The following is a 14,306-nucleotide window of genomic DNA, read 5'->3' as shown; positions in this document are numbered from 1 at the left end:
ACATTGGTTTTATATAGGAGGCTGTGTGTACAGGTGATTCAGAAGTGTTTCCAAGTCAGTTATGCAATTCTGTGCTCTCTACACTTACAGTGTCCCTAATAATAGCCGACAAAAAATAGGACAATGCGCAAAAGCTGGTTAACAGAAGTCAAGAGGGCAGAAGGACATCCGTGTCTGAGGCAGGCAGGGTGAGGAGTCCAGGATCTGACTAACCAACAGGTCACTATTGCATGTTCGACAATCACTTATCAAGATGCATGGGAGAGAGAAAGCTCTTACCAAAAAGTGTGCCTACGTTCAGCACTCCAGAGTCCAGAGGAATGATACACTTCACCCACCCACCCCAAAAATATTATAAGTTAGTGGTTACCAGTAAGGTTAGTCTAGGGGAAAGAGGTTGACGAATTGTTATTGATCTCGTCAGGCTGTATTACAATGTCAAAACATTTGGTTTATTTGAGACAGAATGGTGACAGTATAAACACAGACAGAGTAGTCAGACGTATAGTGCTGTTGATATGCTTTACAGCTGACGGCATGAAGGACAATGCACTGAGTGATAACATGCACAGCACAGTACTCAGAAGCTGCATTCTTTCACTCTTCTGTAACTATCACAACTGGCTCAAGACGACATTGAGCACTGGTGCTATTCAGTTTGACACAGTCTCATGATGGAATCACATCCGAGCACGACACAAATGGGACGTCGACTACAGGCATCTGACGAAATAATGAGCTGAAAGTATTTTTCAGAGGTAAAAACAATGCTAGCCAGGATGAATTGTTGAATGTGGCTAGCCTTCAAGCTAGCGAACATTACATTAGCTGGCTAACTACCAAATCACCGAATCTGACAGCCCGATGCTGCTGCAATCACTGTCTGACACGCTAGAGAAAAACTTACCGGCATCATGACTGCAGGCTAATGTTGCCCAGTTCAAACCGGACGTGGGTTTCTTCTAGGATCAGACGCTGTTGTTGATCAAAGTTAGCCTCTAGTGAGTCCTGCGGTCTCTGGATTCACCATATACCGCTCGGTCCCGTCCCGTGAACAAGCCAGGGACGAAGTGGGTCAGTCCCGCGCACGTCAGAACATCAGTAGCCTACAGAAGGCATTTGCGCAAGGCTCCTCCGATAGTCGACAGCAAGTTGAAAAAAAAAACACCACCAATGATTTAAAAAAAAAATCTCTGATCAGTTTCTCACCGTGAAATAACCAACGAAATACAGGACCCTTTTAATTAAGTTTTTCCAAGAAGTTACCGCTTTCTTGCTTGGAGGTTAAGCTTTCCGCCAGCACCAGTAGGAGCCGCAAACACGCTTGTCAGACTCTCTCTTTTCGTCATTCAATCCGGTTGTGGGATGGAACTAGACACCCCACTGGGAAAAGTCAATTACAGATAGGCCAAGCAACTTAAATCTAAACTCGGCACCAAATGTCCCAAAATCACAATCTGACCGCTGAGATTAGTAAATAAATAAATAAAAATGACTTCCCTCCATTCTTTCAATACGATGGTAGCATTCTATTCTGGTCAGTTGTTAGCCTACAACAACTAAATTTAGGTTTAATTATAAACACTTAACGTTTTTATACACACGTGTGTATACTCTTCAAACTCCTATTTATAAATATATGTGTGTGTGTATGTATGTGTGTGTGTGTGTGTGTATTTTTTTGATACCCATTAAAAAATAATTACACAACCACATAATATGCAATCATAGGAAGTTTATTTCAACATTTAAAAATCAAATGTGGGAGCCTTTACTATTGGATCGATCATCAACAATGTCTTTCTTGCTTGTTTATTTTTCAGCCATCTTTTCAAGCTGGTTTCTCAATAGATATCTGGAATGTTTGTATGCACACTTTCACTAACAGGAAGGATTAAAAACACTCGCAGGTTTAAACAGACAGCTGCAGGTAGGAGTCCTACACGTGAAGTGGTGACCCGTGTGGTGATTTGTGTCTGTGCACACCTAAGCTTAGTGTATGGTACCTGTTTACATCTGCAGAGAAGCACCTAAATGTAAACCACATGTGAATCTTGTGTCAAATAAGGACATGTGATCACAACCGTCACAATCACTTGTTTGCGTCATTTATAGCATGGGTACAGGTTTACATACTACACACCAAAATTCACAACCTTCTGGGAAAACCCTTGTACTGACAATTAACTTCTTATTGAAGGCTGTGTCATTTAAAATAAAAACACACACGTGCACATTGGTGTGTTACTGCCCCCCCCCTTATTGATCTGCAAAGGTGGCCCTCTTCCCAAATTTGACATTTGTGTCCTTTGCAGACCTCATACATGGTCATTCTGTATGCTGGTTAAAAAATGGATCTTCACCTTCCTTTTGTGCATGGATTTTATCAATCAGTTAATGCGTTGCTCATTTCTGTGATCAATTTCAAACTGTCTTACAGTCTACACTTTTTACGCTAACACTCGTTTTGTAGGCTTTTTGTAGCTTTTTGTTTGTTTGTTTGTTTTTGTTGCTCTTATTCACAGACGAGTCTCCTACTGAATGCAACAATTTTGACCGTTGGCATCTTTGAAGCGGAGACGCATCTTGGGTTTGTACTTTTCAAGGTAGAGTAGTTGCTTTGAGTTGAAAGCCCCTCGCCTCTTCCTGAAAAAGAATGACAAGACGAGTTCAAGAAGTTGCGCTGCATCTAGAAGGGACTGACCCTACCATTTTACATAAGAATGCTCACATCAGAACTACTTAAAGCACCCTCTGAGGAGGACAGATTTACCCGATCTGTTCCAATGCAAAGGCTTGTTGTCACATCTTTAAAAAGTACTTCCTCAAACATGACTGAAGCTTTATGGATGCACTAGACCATTCACAACACAACCCACATAAAATGATGGCAGCAGAGTGGACTTACTCTCGTATAAACTGGACTGCATCCTCGTACATCATTCCACACTCAATCAGGGCTATGGCCACTAAAACAGGAGCTCTGGAGGGAGAAACAAGTGCTTACAAATCAATCGCACAACAGTTAGTCCATGGAGGACAGCAAGCTCTTAAATAAATAACCCAAGCTACTAAAAACAACAATCAATATTGTTTTTAACATCTCAAACAATCAATATGATATCACCAGCAATTATGCACTTTTGAGTTATATTAAAATACTCTTCACACCCTCAAATATATGTGTGCTCTTTGGGAGCTTGGTAAGCTACAATGGTAACTAATTATGACAGATTTAAGTTTAAAATGCCAAGGTTTTGCCACCACAAGAAAGCTTACCTCCCTAATCCTGCAACACAGTGCACTGCAATGCAGCTGCCTGGTTCCTCTTTGAATTTGCATTTCAGGAGGTTGAGCCAGTCATCAACAATCTGGTCAGGGGGAGATGAACCATCATCAAAAGGCCAGTGCTAAAACAGGGGGAAAAAACACAATACAAAAGCATTGAGACCACAATACCAAAAGCCTTAAAATTCCACATATCTCCACACAGACCATGTAAAACAGAATGGATATTTTCCCTGGTACGAATCATAGCTCACATTACTTCAAGAGCAATGTCAGGCTGTTGCTTCTATCCTTCAAAGGAACAGTAACTATTAAATTTATGTAGATGTACTGTATCATCTACCAGTATGCACTATTCAAATACATTGAATGATCAAATGACCTTTGTAGTAGTTACTGAATGACCCATAATGCCAATATAGCACAAGGTAAAAACAGACAGTTTTTAATAGATTATATTCTGTTGGCAAAATTAAGTTTGACTACATTTTCAAACATACCAAACTGCCAACAGACATGAAAGAATAGGGTAATCTGTACACTGTTTGCTCAGGAAAACAGTCAGTTGCAATAAGAGGATGAGAGATGTTTTTCACACCCGAGAGCGTTTTGTGAGACTGAAAAAAGTTAATTAGCTTACCAGAACTTCAATACCCTCCTTCTCCACTGGTGCCTTATCATAGGTGGCCTCACACACACGGACAAGGGTTTGCACCCCGAATGCCTTCAGTTCCTAGGGAGGGAGTAGCATAAGCCTTTAGAATATTACTGTACATTCTTCATCATTCAAGAATACACAGAGTACCATGTGGCACAATATTGGATGTTCACAATGTAGGAAAATTCTCTTGACTTTTACAGCTTGACTTGATACTTGATATGTCATTATACCCATACACTCAGCAACCACACAAGTAGCAACTCAGTTGTTTTTACCTCAGTGAACTTGGTGAGCTGGGAGTTGGTAGGATTGTGCGTGATGAGGAACCTCATGCACTCGTAGGAGATCTCGACAGGGGCCGGACGGTTCATGTTGACAGACTGGAGGGGAGAAAACGATTCTGAGGAGACTACCTTTCAAAAACCGGATCGAAGAACTTGATTGCGGTAACGGGAGGGAGAGAGATCAAGTCAGCCTAAGGGATATTTGAAAAAGGCAGTATAAAAATGACAAAAATTACAATAAACCAATTCTCTTATTTAGAAAAAAAAAAGGAAATGCAAAAAAAAAAAAAAATTAGAAGAAGGCGGGCTCTCCTTCTGACTTCCGATTTCAAATTACCCCATTCAGAAGGGTGTGGTGAGTTGTTGGCGTTTTGAGAGAGTAAAAAACAAAAACAAAAACAAAGTGATGGCTTTCTAATGGCTGGATTGGCTCAAGCCACGGCATACACTTGGGACTGTGGGTAAAGCAGCCTCTCCGCTGGAGTGCTGTGTACTAGCGGGGCGACGCGGCAGTGTTGTCCTCATAGGGCAGGCCACTCTCTTCACTTGTCCACAATGACCAGGTGCTGGGCCTGGCAGAAGTCTCCACTAACACTCACAAACGCCATAAATGTACAGCCTGTAACCATGGCAACACAAACACAGAAAAGAGCATTACGTGAGTGTATGAGTAATGTTCAGCATATTATTACTCTTTCATACTTTTTAAGGATAATACTTTACACCAAAGGCTCGAGCCAAACTACTAAACACATTGTATGACAAACACGTTCTCGCTACTGGATCTACACACTTCGATAAAACTGCCAAAGACTACGTGTGAAAACAGAACGTTGCCATGGTTTCTGTCTCTCGTCTGTTGTCTGAATGTTGTACGCCACAAGATGGTATGGCGCGTGCATTAGCTAAAACATACTTACTTTCATCAGGTGTAAAGAAAACTCTGTAAGAATTCCGCATTCTATCCACACCATTAGATTCTGTCTCCACTTGGCATCTGGAAAAAAGAGAGGCAACCTTTTTCAGCACATCCAAATGTGACGTATGAACAAAACAACAGCACAAACGTTACATGATTGAATTGTACATTTGCGGGGTATGGTAAGGTAAACGACAGAATGAATAAGTAACGAGTAAGTAACCGCTCCTGCTCACAATTTAGCCAGACGTCATACATCCAATATTTTCCCACAACAGCAAGATCAGTGAACCTCGGAAAATCCTCTTGACTCCGAAAAGGCCTGATTTACCTGGCTAACTCAACCTAGCCAGCTAACGTTACCATGTTACGTTACCTACCTGTGGTGTTTGTTTTGGTTACCTTGTGAACCAGGACACTTCAACTACAGCAATCTACACAGGAATCATGTGGTTCCGTCATTAAAAGAGTAGCCGCTGTTGTTGGCTAGCTAACAACCTAGCTTGCATGTGAAGACCATTTAAAGGCATATCTTCTGAAACATCAACCGGTCCGCTAGCAAAACCAATCTCGGTTCACAACACAGTCTATGTTGTGAACAATGTTAACGTTATACTACATCCATTGGTCCAGGGGCATTTGTCCCACGTTAAAGAGGCAACAGATAGAGTTGCCTGCCTGAGTATTGATTTATCGACGTTTCATGGAAATGATGAATGATTTTTGTAAGCCCAAAGCCAACGTTGTTGGCTAATGTTGGCTCGCAGGTTAGCTGGCAGCTAACGTAAACCATTGTGTTGCGAGGAGTAATTTACTCTGACCTACCTAATGACATTTACCAGCTAGCTAACATTAGCTACCCGGCTAGCATAATTTCGTTTTGTTTACCTCCAGTCACACACCAAATCAATCTTGTCAGCAGACAGTTCTGTGCTGATGGATATCACACCCTTTCATTACTTCTGTTATCTATCCCTGCGGGACGCACGCTGACAGAAGGAATGACACGTTGTAATCATGATCATCAAAATGCTTCTTGAAAGCTGTCGAGGTGTAATGCTAGTGTGCTAGCCATATAACTCAATTGAACGGTCTCGCTAGCCGGTCGATTCTAAAAGTCATCGCCGAAAGAACCCGTTGCGCGTTTTAGATGTTAAATCGAAACAATTCATGTAAAACGAGTATACTTACGAAGAACAGCCGGTACATGAGAATACCGAGTTAATCCAGTTGGGAACGGATTACTAGCAGTTGCTAGCAAGGTAGCCAGCTACATTATCCGTTTGTTCACCAGCGTGTAGCCAACAAAACCGGGGTTACTAGGGCAGTATACCACGTCACGTCATCGTTCAGTACGTCGAACATTCGGCAAAGATGTATCAAATGGAAATAATAATAATTTAAAAAGCTATCGTTTGCTCAAAACAATATTTAAACAATATAAATATTCCATATAATTAAAACTAATTCGACATGACAAAACAAATGCAACATTATCTGGTTACAACAGCTTATAAACGGTACTGTGTCTCCATCGTATGGTGGCAATGAGAATACAAAATAGTAAATAAATAAATAAATAAAGATTGAGGTGTAACAACGCAACGCAAAAAAAGTTAATTAGGCTGTTTATTTTATTATTTTGCCACTGTCATCCAACAGGAATGGGATCTGTTCTTACCCATCACATTTCTTACTCACCCTTAGGCCTACTTGGTTAATGACATGTTAATTAGCCTAATAATGACTAATGACTATAGGCCTAATTCAACATTAATTATTATGTTAATTGTTAATTAGATGTATTATCAGTAAATGCCTGGTATTTACAGGCAACATATGACACTGGAATGGGATGCATACCTATTACAGACTGAATTGTAACTATCTACATCATCATGATAATCTGATCCAGGGCTTGCTCTAGGCAGGGGCCAGGGTGGGCCCACCTAAGCAATGTGTCTTGCCCACCCACACAAAGTCAACTTTTTTTCAGTTGTGCAACTGCATAGTGCAGCCTCAAACTCAGTTGAAGATGAGTTGGTGTTGAGTGTAATGGTAGCTATGTACGTAGCTGTGCACAGGCTTATGTGTGTGCGTGATAGGCAAACACCCCTTGCCTTAAAGGAAAACTCTGGCTATTTTTCACATAGATCTCTGTTTCTCAAAGTCACTTCGTCACCTGAAAACATACTGCCCATCCCTGTTGGTTGCAGCATCTCAAGCTAGGGAGTAAATAAGTAGTAGCTGGTAAAAACACAACAACTTTTTCAAAACTATCACACTTGTCTTAACCTATTTAAATAGTAAAAAAAAGAAAGAAAAAAAAGAAAACTCTGTTGGAAGAGCATTGCCCCTTCATTTTGATGTGTGCAGATGTCTCCATAGGCCTACACTTGGTTAATGGTTGTCAAAGGTACAGTGCCTATAGAAAGTTATCATACCCTTTTGAAATAGTTACTTTTTTTGTCTTACAGCCTGAAATCAAAACCCATTTAAAAAAAAATCTTTTCCAGTTTTATTAACAAATTTAGCTGTACAACATCAAAATAATGAAAAAAAAGTAAACAGTTCTGAAAATTAATAAAAAATGAAAAACTAGAATAACAGGGTTGGAAAAGTCATCATACCCCTGACTTAATACTTTGTAAAGCTTCCTTTTGCTTTCATTACAGCCATCAATCTGTTTGGATATGTCTCTATTATAGCTTTGCACACCTAGATAGGGGAATATTTGCCCAATTTTCCGTACAGAAATGTTAAAATTTAGTCAAATTCTATAGGGAATGGCGATGGACTGCTCTCTTCAAGTCAATCCACATATTTTCTATAGGATTTAAGTCAGGGCTCTGACTTTGCCACTCAAGGATATTCACCATCCTATCCTTAAGCCACTGCTTTGTTCTTTTGGCAGTATGTTTAGGATTATTGTCGTGTTGGAAGGCGAATGACCTCCCCATCCTCAGCTGTCTAGGAGAGGGACGCAGGTTTTCCTTAAGAATGTGGGTGTACTTGGCAGCATCCATTTTCCCTTCTATCCTGACCAATTGCCCAGTTCCCGCTGAAAAGAAACATCCCCACAACATAATGTTGCCCCCACCATGCTTCACACTAGGTATGGTGTGTTTTGGGTGGTGTACTGTGTTGGTTTTCGCCAAACATTGCGCTTGGAGTTCAGTGCAAAAACACATCTGGAATATTCTGCTACCATGTGGAAAAAGCTTATATGGTCAGATGAGACTAAGATCGAACTTTTTGGAGACTAAGATTGAAGTTTTTGGACTGAGCTCCAGGCGCTAACCAAACACAGTATACACACCCAAACACACCCAAAACACACCATACCTACTTTGAAGCATGGTGGGGGCAACATTATGTTTTGGGGATGTTTCTCTTCAGCGGGGACTGGGCAATTGGTCAGGATAGAAGGGAAAACGGATGCTGCCAAGTACACCAAAATTCTTGAGGAAAACCTGCGTCCCTCTCCTAAACAGCTGAGGATGGGGAGGTCATTCGCCTTCCAACACGACAAAAATCCTAAACATACTGCCAAAAGAACAAAGCAGTGGCTTAAGGATAGGATGGTGAATATCCTTGAGTGGCAAAGTCAGAGCCCTGACTTAAATCCTATAGAAAATATGTGGATTGACTTGAAGAGAGCAGTCCATCGCCATTCCCTACAGAATTTGACTAAATTTTAACAATTCTGCACGGAAAATTGGGCAAATATTCCCCTGTCTAGGTGTGCAAAGCTATAATAGAGACATATCCAAACAGATTGATGGCTGTAATGAAAGCAAAAGGAAGCTTTACAAAGTATTAAGTCAGGGGTATGATGACTTTCCCAACCCTGTTATTCTAGTTTTTAATTTTTTATTAATTTTCAGAACTGTTGACTTTTGTTTCATTATTTTGATGTTGTACAGCTACATTTGTAAATAAAACTGGAAAAGATTTTTTTTAAAATGGGTTTTGATTTCAGGCTGTAAGACAAAAAAAGGAACTATTTCAAAAGGGTATGATAACTTTCTATAGGCACTGTATATGTTAAACCTTCCCCATTGCCTGTGTCTGTGTGTGTGTCTGTGTGTGTGTGTGTGTGTGTGTGTGTGTGTGTGTGTGTGTGTGTGTGTGTGTGTGTGTGTGTGTGTGTGTGTGTGTGTGTGTGTGTGTGTGTCTATGCATGCACACACACCCATGTGTGTGCTTGCTCTTCTGGGTGTGGCCATGGCCATACCTGTGAAGAAGCTGTTTCCTCATGTTGCAGGAAGAGGTCCCGTTTCACTTCCAAGCTTTGCGAGCCCATGTAAAAGTACACCTCATGAATAAGCGACACCTCCCACACCCTCACAACTATCCATAGTGGGATGACATATACCCCACAGCCAGACAGCACTAAGCACACACCTGGGCCTGGCCTTTGCAAACACGCCCAGGTTTTTTTTTTTTTTCCAGGAGGCCTAGATCAGGTTTGGCAGGATTTTTTAAGCGAAGCTCACACTGTGGTTCATTTCTTTTTGTTTTTCGGGCTCCGGTCCTTGTCTTTCTTAGTGACTTCTATTGAGACAGGAGTTCTCTAATCAGGTAAGATCAGTTTCATTATCTGTGTTTTAAAAAAATGTTGTCCAAGATCCACAAAATGATCTTGAAAAATGAAAATGAAGGAACATGTTCTAACAGAGTGGTGAAGCGTCTTTTCAGACAAGGGCTATGTTCTGACTCATGCCGAAATGGTCCGTCTGGCATCTACTCAAAATAGGGGGACTATGTTGACTCAGACTTCATGGACATGACCAGTCAAATTAATGTTTAACATTTTTCCCCCTGCTTATTCAGCATCATGTACTCATTGCTTTAAAACCTTATTTCCTAGTAGCTTTTCCAGTAGTTTAAAACCTGTTCTAATTCGGTAGGGCGTAGAGCGCAGTATCGCTTTCTTTTAGCCACAAAACCCAGCCATTATATATCTTCAACCTTTTTGAGATTTTAGTCTAACAGAATTTTAAATTCAGAGTATCAGACATGGTGGTTTTAAACAGTGTACATTTTGAGTTCAGTCTTACTTCAAACCCACGTTGATTTGCTCCTTAACAGACTAAATTGTACACATATGAGGATATGATTACTTTGAAAAAAGGACTCTCTTTTCACACTGAACCCTGGCTATCAGGTATAATGCTAACGCAGCAAAGCTTACGCAGATTAAAATGCAATCAAGTCTTATCTGGAATAGCATGATAATCCCTGACTATTTGATTTGATGTTTCTCTGATGTTCTCATCTACATGGTCACATCATTTTTGAAGCTGTTGTCATCTCCCATAATTTCCCCATCATTTTGTTGTGGGTGAATCAATATACAATGTTTACCTTGATCAATGCCTGATACTGGTATACACATGTGCAGCATATGGACATGGGTGGAGTGTCTGTTGTGAAGTGTAGTCATTGAAGGAAATCCTCCAATCTTACATGAATAAATACATATACTGTAGTGCAGTGCTACCAGTCGAAGGTTTGGACTCACCTATCACATTTATGGGTCTTTTATTTTCTGACTGTCTTTCCCATGTAGAACAAAACTGAAAACTGAAAACAAGGGCTTAGTATACATGGATTTATGTAGTAATCAAATATTGTAAAAATGGCTATTTTGAAGAATCTAATATGAAACTTATTTTCAACAAAGAAAACAATCGAAGGAGTATGTTTACCTTCATAGCTGTTTTTCAGGTCATCATAAGCATGAGATAGCCATCTAGAATGTTTCTCCATTAACATGAGTGAAGGAAACAGCAGCTGATGAGTGCTTAACATGTATGAGAACTCCTTCAGGGCTGGAAATCATTCCCAGTGTTTAACTTAAGTTGACTGAGAGAATGGCAATGTATGATTATGAGAGTTTCCAACACAGCAGAAATGATCTTCATTGAAGAGCCAAAATATAAAACATTTGGATTTGTTGACCCTTTTTTGTTCTACAGTTAACAGTAGATTAATTAAGTTATGTTTAGTTCTATGAATGTGAAGGTGTGTCCACTCTTTTGACTGGCAGTAGTCTGTTGAAGAGTATGATTAATGAAACATTCTTTGTTTTCTTTGTTGATAAACTAAAATATGCTTCAGGTATTAGATTCCCTTTGGGATACAAAACTGGCATGGGCAGGATTGTTAATTTGCTAGTCAAATCACTGAGAGATGTGATTCAAATGCACTGCACATCATGCGGTGATGACTATAGAGAGGATAGAGATGTCAGCATTTCCACCCCCTTTACATAATACCAAGTGCAACGTTTTACGTAGAAATTATGATTTTCAACTCCAAGTTCCATAATATTAACCTTCTGTTACCATTACATGTTTGATTCATCCTTTATTTATCCATATCCCATTTGACAAACAACTTATATTTGTGTGGTATTATCAGAAAGCTTGATACAATTAAGCCACATTACAAACTATGAATACCCTATGGTCTTGTTCTGTAAATATTTGCGGTCTATGACCTCAACAGCTGACCACACCAACAGGTGTTTGAACTGATCAGAATAGGGAACTTTAAGCTGCTGGGAAAACACAAAAGAGCCAAATCAAAAGGTGAGGTTGGGCAGTTTCAATCAGGGCTCACTCCAGATTTGCCCTTTAGGACACGCAAATCTGTCAAACCTTTAAGCTCCCCAGTGACGTACTTTTGCACATCTTATGTGGTCAATTTTGTGCTTTCCTTCCATTCCATTCTCTCCTGTAAATGTGTATTATCCACACATGCTTTTTATGAAGACTCCAAGGTCTCAGTTGGCTCTCTTTCAATCCTAAAAGTAAACTATCAGATATCAGAATATCAGAATTGATCATCAAATGATATGCATGATTGATCATCACCAGAAAAGTTAGCAAAATACAGTATTTTTGCAGACACAGTATGCATATGGTGGTGGTAGCTGTTTCCCTATTGTCTGTGTACAGCGACTTAACAGCCATTGGTGTGTTGTGTTCTGGTGTGAATGCATAGACAGGTGCACTGACGTCCGGCCAGCATGAACTGGTCTGCGTTGGAGAGCCTCCTCAGCGGGGTCAACAAGTACTCCACCGCCTTTGGCCGCGTCTGGCTCTCCATGGTGCTCGTCTTCCGCGTCATGGTCTTCGTGGTGGCCGCCCAGCGGGTGTGGGGTGACGAGAACAAGGACTTCGTCTGCAACACTCGCCAGCCCGGCTGCACCAACATCTGCTACGACAGCGTCTTCCCCATCTCCCACATCCGCCTGTGGGCCCTGCAGCTCATCTTCGTCACCTGCCCGTCGTTCATGGTGATGGCGCACGTCAAGTTCCGCGAGGAGAAGGACATGAAGTACACCAAGACCCACGCGGACGGCACGCACCTCTACTCCAACCCAGGGAAGAAGCGCGGCGGCCTGTGGTGGACCTACCTGCTCAGCCTCATCTTCAAGGCCGGTCTGGACGCGGGCTTCCTCTACATCCTGTACCACATCTACGAGGGCTACGACATGCCCCGGCTCACCAAATGCAGCCTGGAGCCGTGCCCCAACACGGTGGACTGCTACATCTCCCGGCCCACCGAGAAGAAGATCTTCACCATCTTCATGGTGGTGACCTCGGCTGTGTGCATCTTCATGTGCATCATCGAGATGCTCTATCTGATCTGCAAACGACTGCATAAAGCTTTCAGGGTGCGGGTCAGTCACGAGAGGGAGGTTTTCGCTCAGAATCACGAGCTGACTAACCTGGCGCCGCCCCGATCACAGTACCGGTCACATTACCGATCACAGTGGGTTGACCCCACGCTGACCAGCACCCAGAACCTCAGTAAGGAGAAGAAAGAGGAAATGGCCACCTCTAAAGTGTAGACTCTAGACTTGGCACTGACATATCTCTTAAAGGTGGCTTGAGGACTGGAGACAAGCTTAGACACACACCTTACAACTGTAATGTTTACATGTTGAGTTGTAACTCTGCTCTAAAAATACAGGGAAAAGTGGTTCAAAAATGTCAAATAGGTTTAAGGTTGCTTCTGTAAATGTTTAACTTTACATCTAACATATCTAAGTGACATGTTGTGTATGTTATGTATGTTTTTTTCACTGTATATCTGTGATTACTCTGTCCCCTGCAAAGCACTGTTTCTTGTTCCTGTTTTTTTATATTTTATGTTATGTATGCTGTGTTTACAATGATAACATCTGCACTCAGAGGAATCCGATGTGATATTTTTACAGACACATCACAAAATACATATAGTCATAGCATTTTTTGTTTTATTGTGACACTTAAATCCCAGAATATATTCAGAAAGATCACAAAGGCTAAACGTGTAGTTCATTTCATAATAGCATACATACAGTAATTATAACTGAATTTGTAGGTTTGCCTTATATTAGAGTTAGTTTGCCCATATACTTCAGTTGAAAAATTAAATTGTTTTCTTTTGAAAACTTATTTATTTATAGCATTATTAGTATTTAAATACGAAACACTTTTACACTGGTAATTAGCGTTAATTCTGCATTGTCGTTACATTTATTCTGTATTTTTGTTATGGTCTTGCACACCTGCTTTTGGATACATTGAGAGTCTATATGAATAAATTAGTATCTCATTAATATGTATGACCCTTATGGATACCTAATGGCTTATCCTCAGTGTTATAATACAGTATCTGTATTGATTATCAAGATACAGTACTCTCGACCCAAATCGTAGCATCCTCCGCCAGAAAATGTCCTCAAACAAATTGATTCTTTTGATAAAAAAAAACTGTCTCTCTCTCTCTCTCTCTCTCTCTTTGTTTAAGACAGCCTCAGCCCCCCTCCCATGCAGCCCACACCAATTCTGCTCCTCACCTAAAACACGTATAAAAATAACACTCTGCAGCACATGCTGCCCAGGACACTTTCATTTACATGTTACATAAGCTGCACCTCTTGATCTTTCGCCTCCAGCTACCAGCGTTTACTTCACTCCTACTCTCCACGTCTCCTTCTTTCATCACACACACACACACACACACACACACACACACACACACACACACACACACACACACACACACACACACACACACACACACACACACACACACACACACACACTTATGCAGACACTCAACGCAAACACACACAAAGAGACACACTCAC

The 14,306-nt window shown here is 40.9% G+C and overlaps 3 protein-coding genes across 8 annotated transcripts in view; 1 reads left to right on the top strand and 2 right to left on the bottom strand.

Annotated features, from left to right (window-relative positions):
- ppp1r13ba (protein phosphatase 1, regulatory subunit 13Ba) overlaps window positions 1–1,044 on the bottom strand; it is a 49,737-nt gene extending 48,693 nt beyond the window's left edge. For 3 of the 6 annotated variants that reach the window (XM_062522145.1, XM_062522146.1, XM_062522147.1), the window contains exon 1: window positions 908–964. In XM_062522145.1, the coding sequence (XP_062378129.1) occupies window positions 908–916 (9 nt within the window). In that variant the 5' untranslated portion in view covers window positions 917–964. Of the gene's footprint in view, window positions 1–907 lie in introns of all 6 variants that reach the window. The other 3 variants (XM_062522148.1, XM_062522149.1, XM_062522150.1) reach the window with 2 other exon arrangements.
- A 676-nt stretch (window positions 1,045–1,720) lies between these two features.
- On the bottom strand, window positions 1,721–6,497 carry ptp4a2a (protein tyrosine phosphatase 4A2a). Its single transcript, XM_062522436.1, has 8 exons — window positions 6,344–6,497; window positions 5,154–5,230; window positions 4,571–4,852; window positions 4,225–4,424; window positions 3,929–4,021; window positions 3,280–3,410; window positions 2,909–2,983; window positions 1,721–2,646 (listed from the first exon to the last, which is right to left on the bottom strand). Exons 4-8 carry the CDS (start codon window positions 4,318–4,320, stop codon window positions 2,535–2,537), a joined length of 507 nt encoding a protein of 168 aa, XP_062378420.1. The 5' UTR covers window positions 4,321–4,424; window positions 4,571–4,852; window positions 5,154–5,230; window positions 6,344–6,497; the 3' UTR covers window positions 1,721–2,534.
- Window positions 6,498–9,611: 3,114 nt separating this feature from the next.
- gjb9a (gap junction protein beta 9a) lies at window positions 9,612–13,772 on the top strand. The gene is made up of 2 exons (XM_062522435.1): window positions 9,612–9,736; window positions 12,167–13,772. The coding sequence occupies exon 2, from the start codon at window positions 12,192–12,194 to the stop codon at window positions 13,017–13,019; it is 828 nt and encodes a 275-aa protein (XP_062378419.1). The 5' UTR covers window positions 9,612–9,736; window positions 12,167–12,191; the 3' UTR covers window positions 13,020–13,772.
- Window positions 13,773–14,306: the final 534 nt, after the last annotated feature.

Source organism: Sardina pilchardus, chromosome 20 (assembly GCF_963854185.1).
Source record: "Sardina pilchardus chromosome 20, fSarPil1.1, whole genome shotgun sequence".
Lineage (NCBI taxonomy): Eukaryota > Metazoa > Chordata > Actinopteri > Clupeiformes > Clupeidae > Sardina > Sardina pilchardus.
The sequence above is the reverse complement of the archived record's forward strand: the minus strand, read 5'-3'. Positions and strand labels throughout refer to the sequence as shown.

Bases quoted from the DNA above. Each gene is read 5' to 3' on its own strand.
- ptp4a2a (XM_062522436.1), bottom strand. From the start codon at position 4,320: ATGAACCGTCCGGCCCCTGTCGAGATCTCCTACGAGTGCATGAGGTTC. The intron at 2,984-3,279 runs GTAAGCTTTCTT...TTCTCCCTCCAG, and splicing joins TGTGTTGCAGGATTAGGGAG to AGCTCCTGTTTTAGTGGCCA. The intron at 2,647-2,908 runs GTAAGTCCACTC...ATTCTTTTTCAG, and splicing joins GCAGTCCAGTTTATACGAGA to GAAGAGGCGAGGGGCTTTCA.
- gjb9a (XM_062522435.1), top strand. From the start codon at position 12,192: ATGAACTGGTCTGCGTTGGAGAGCCTCCTCAGCGGGGTCAACAAGTAC.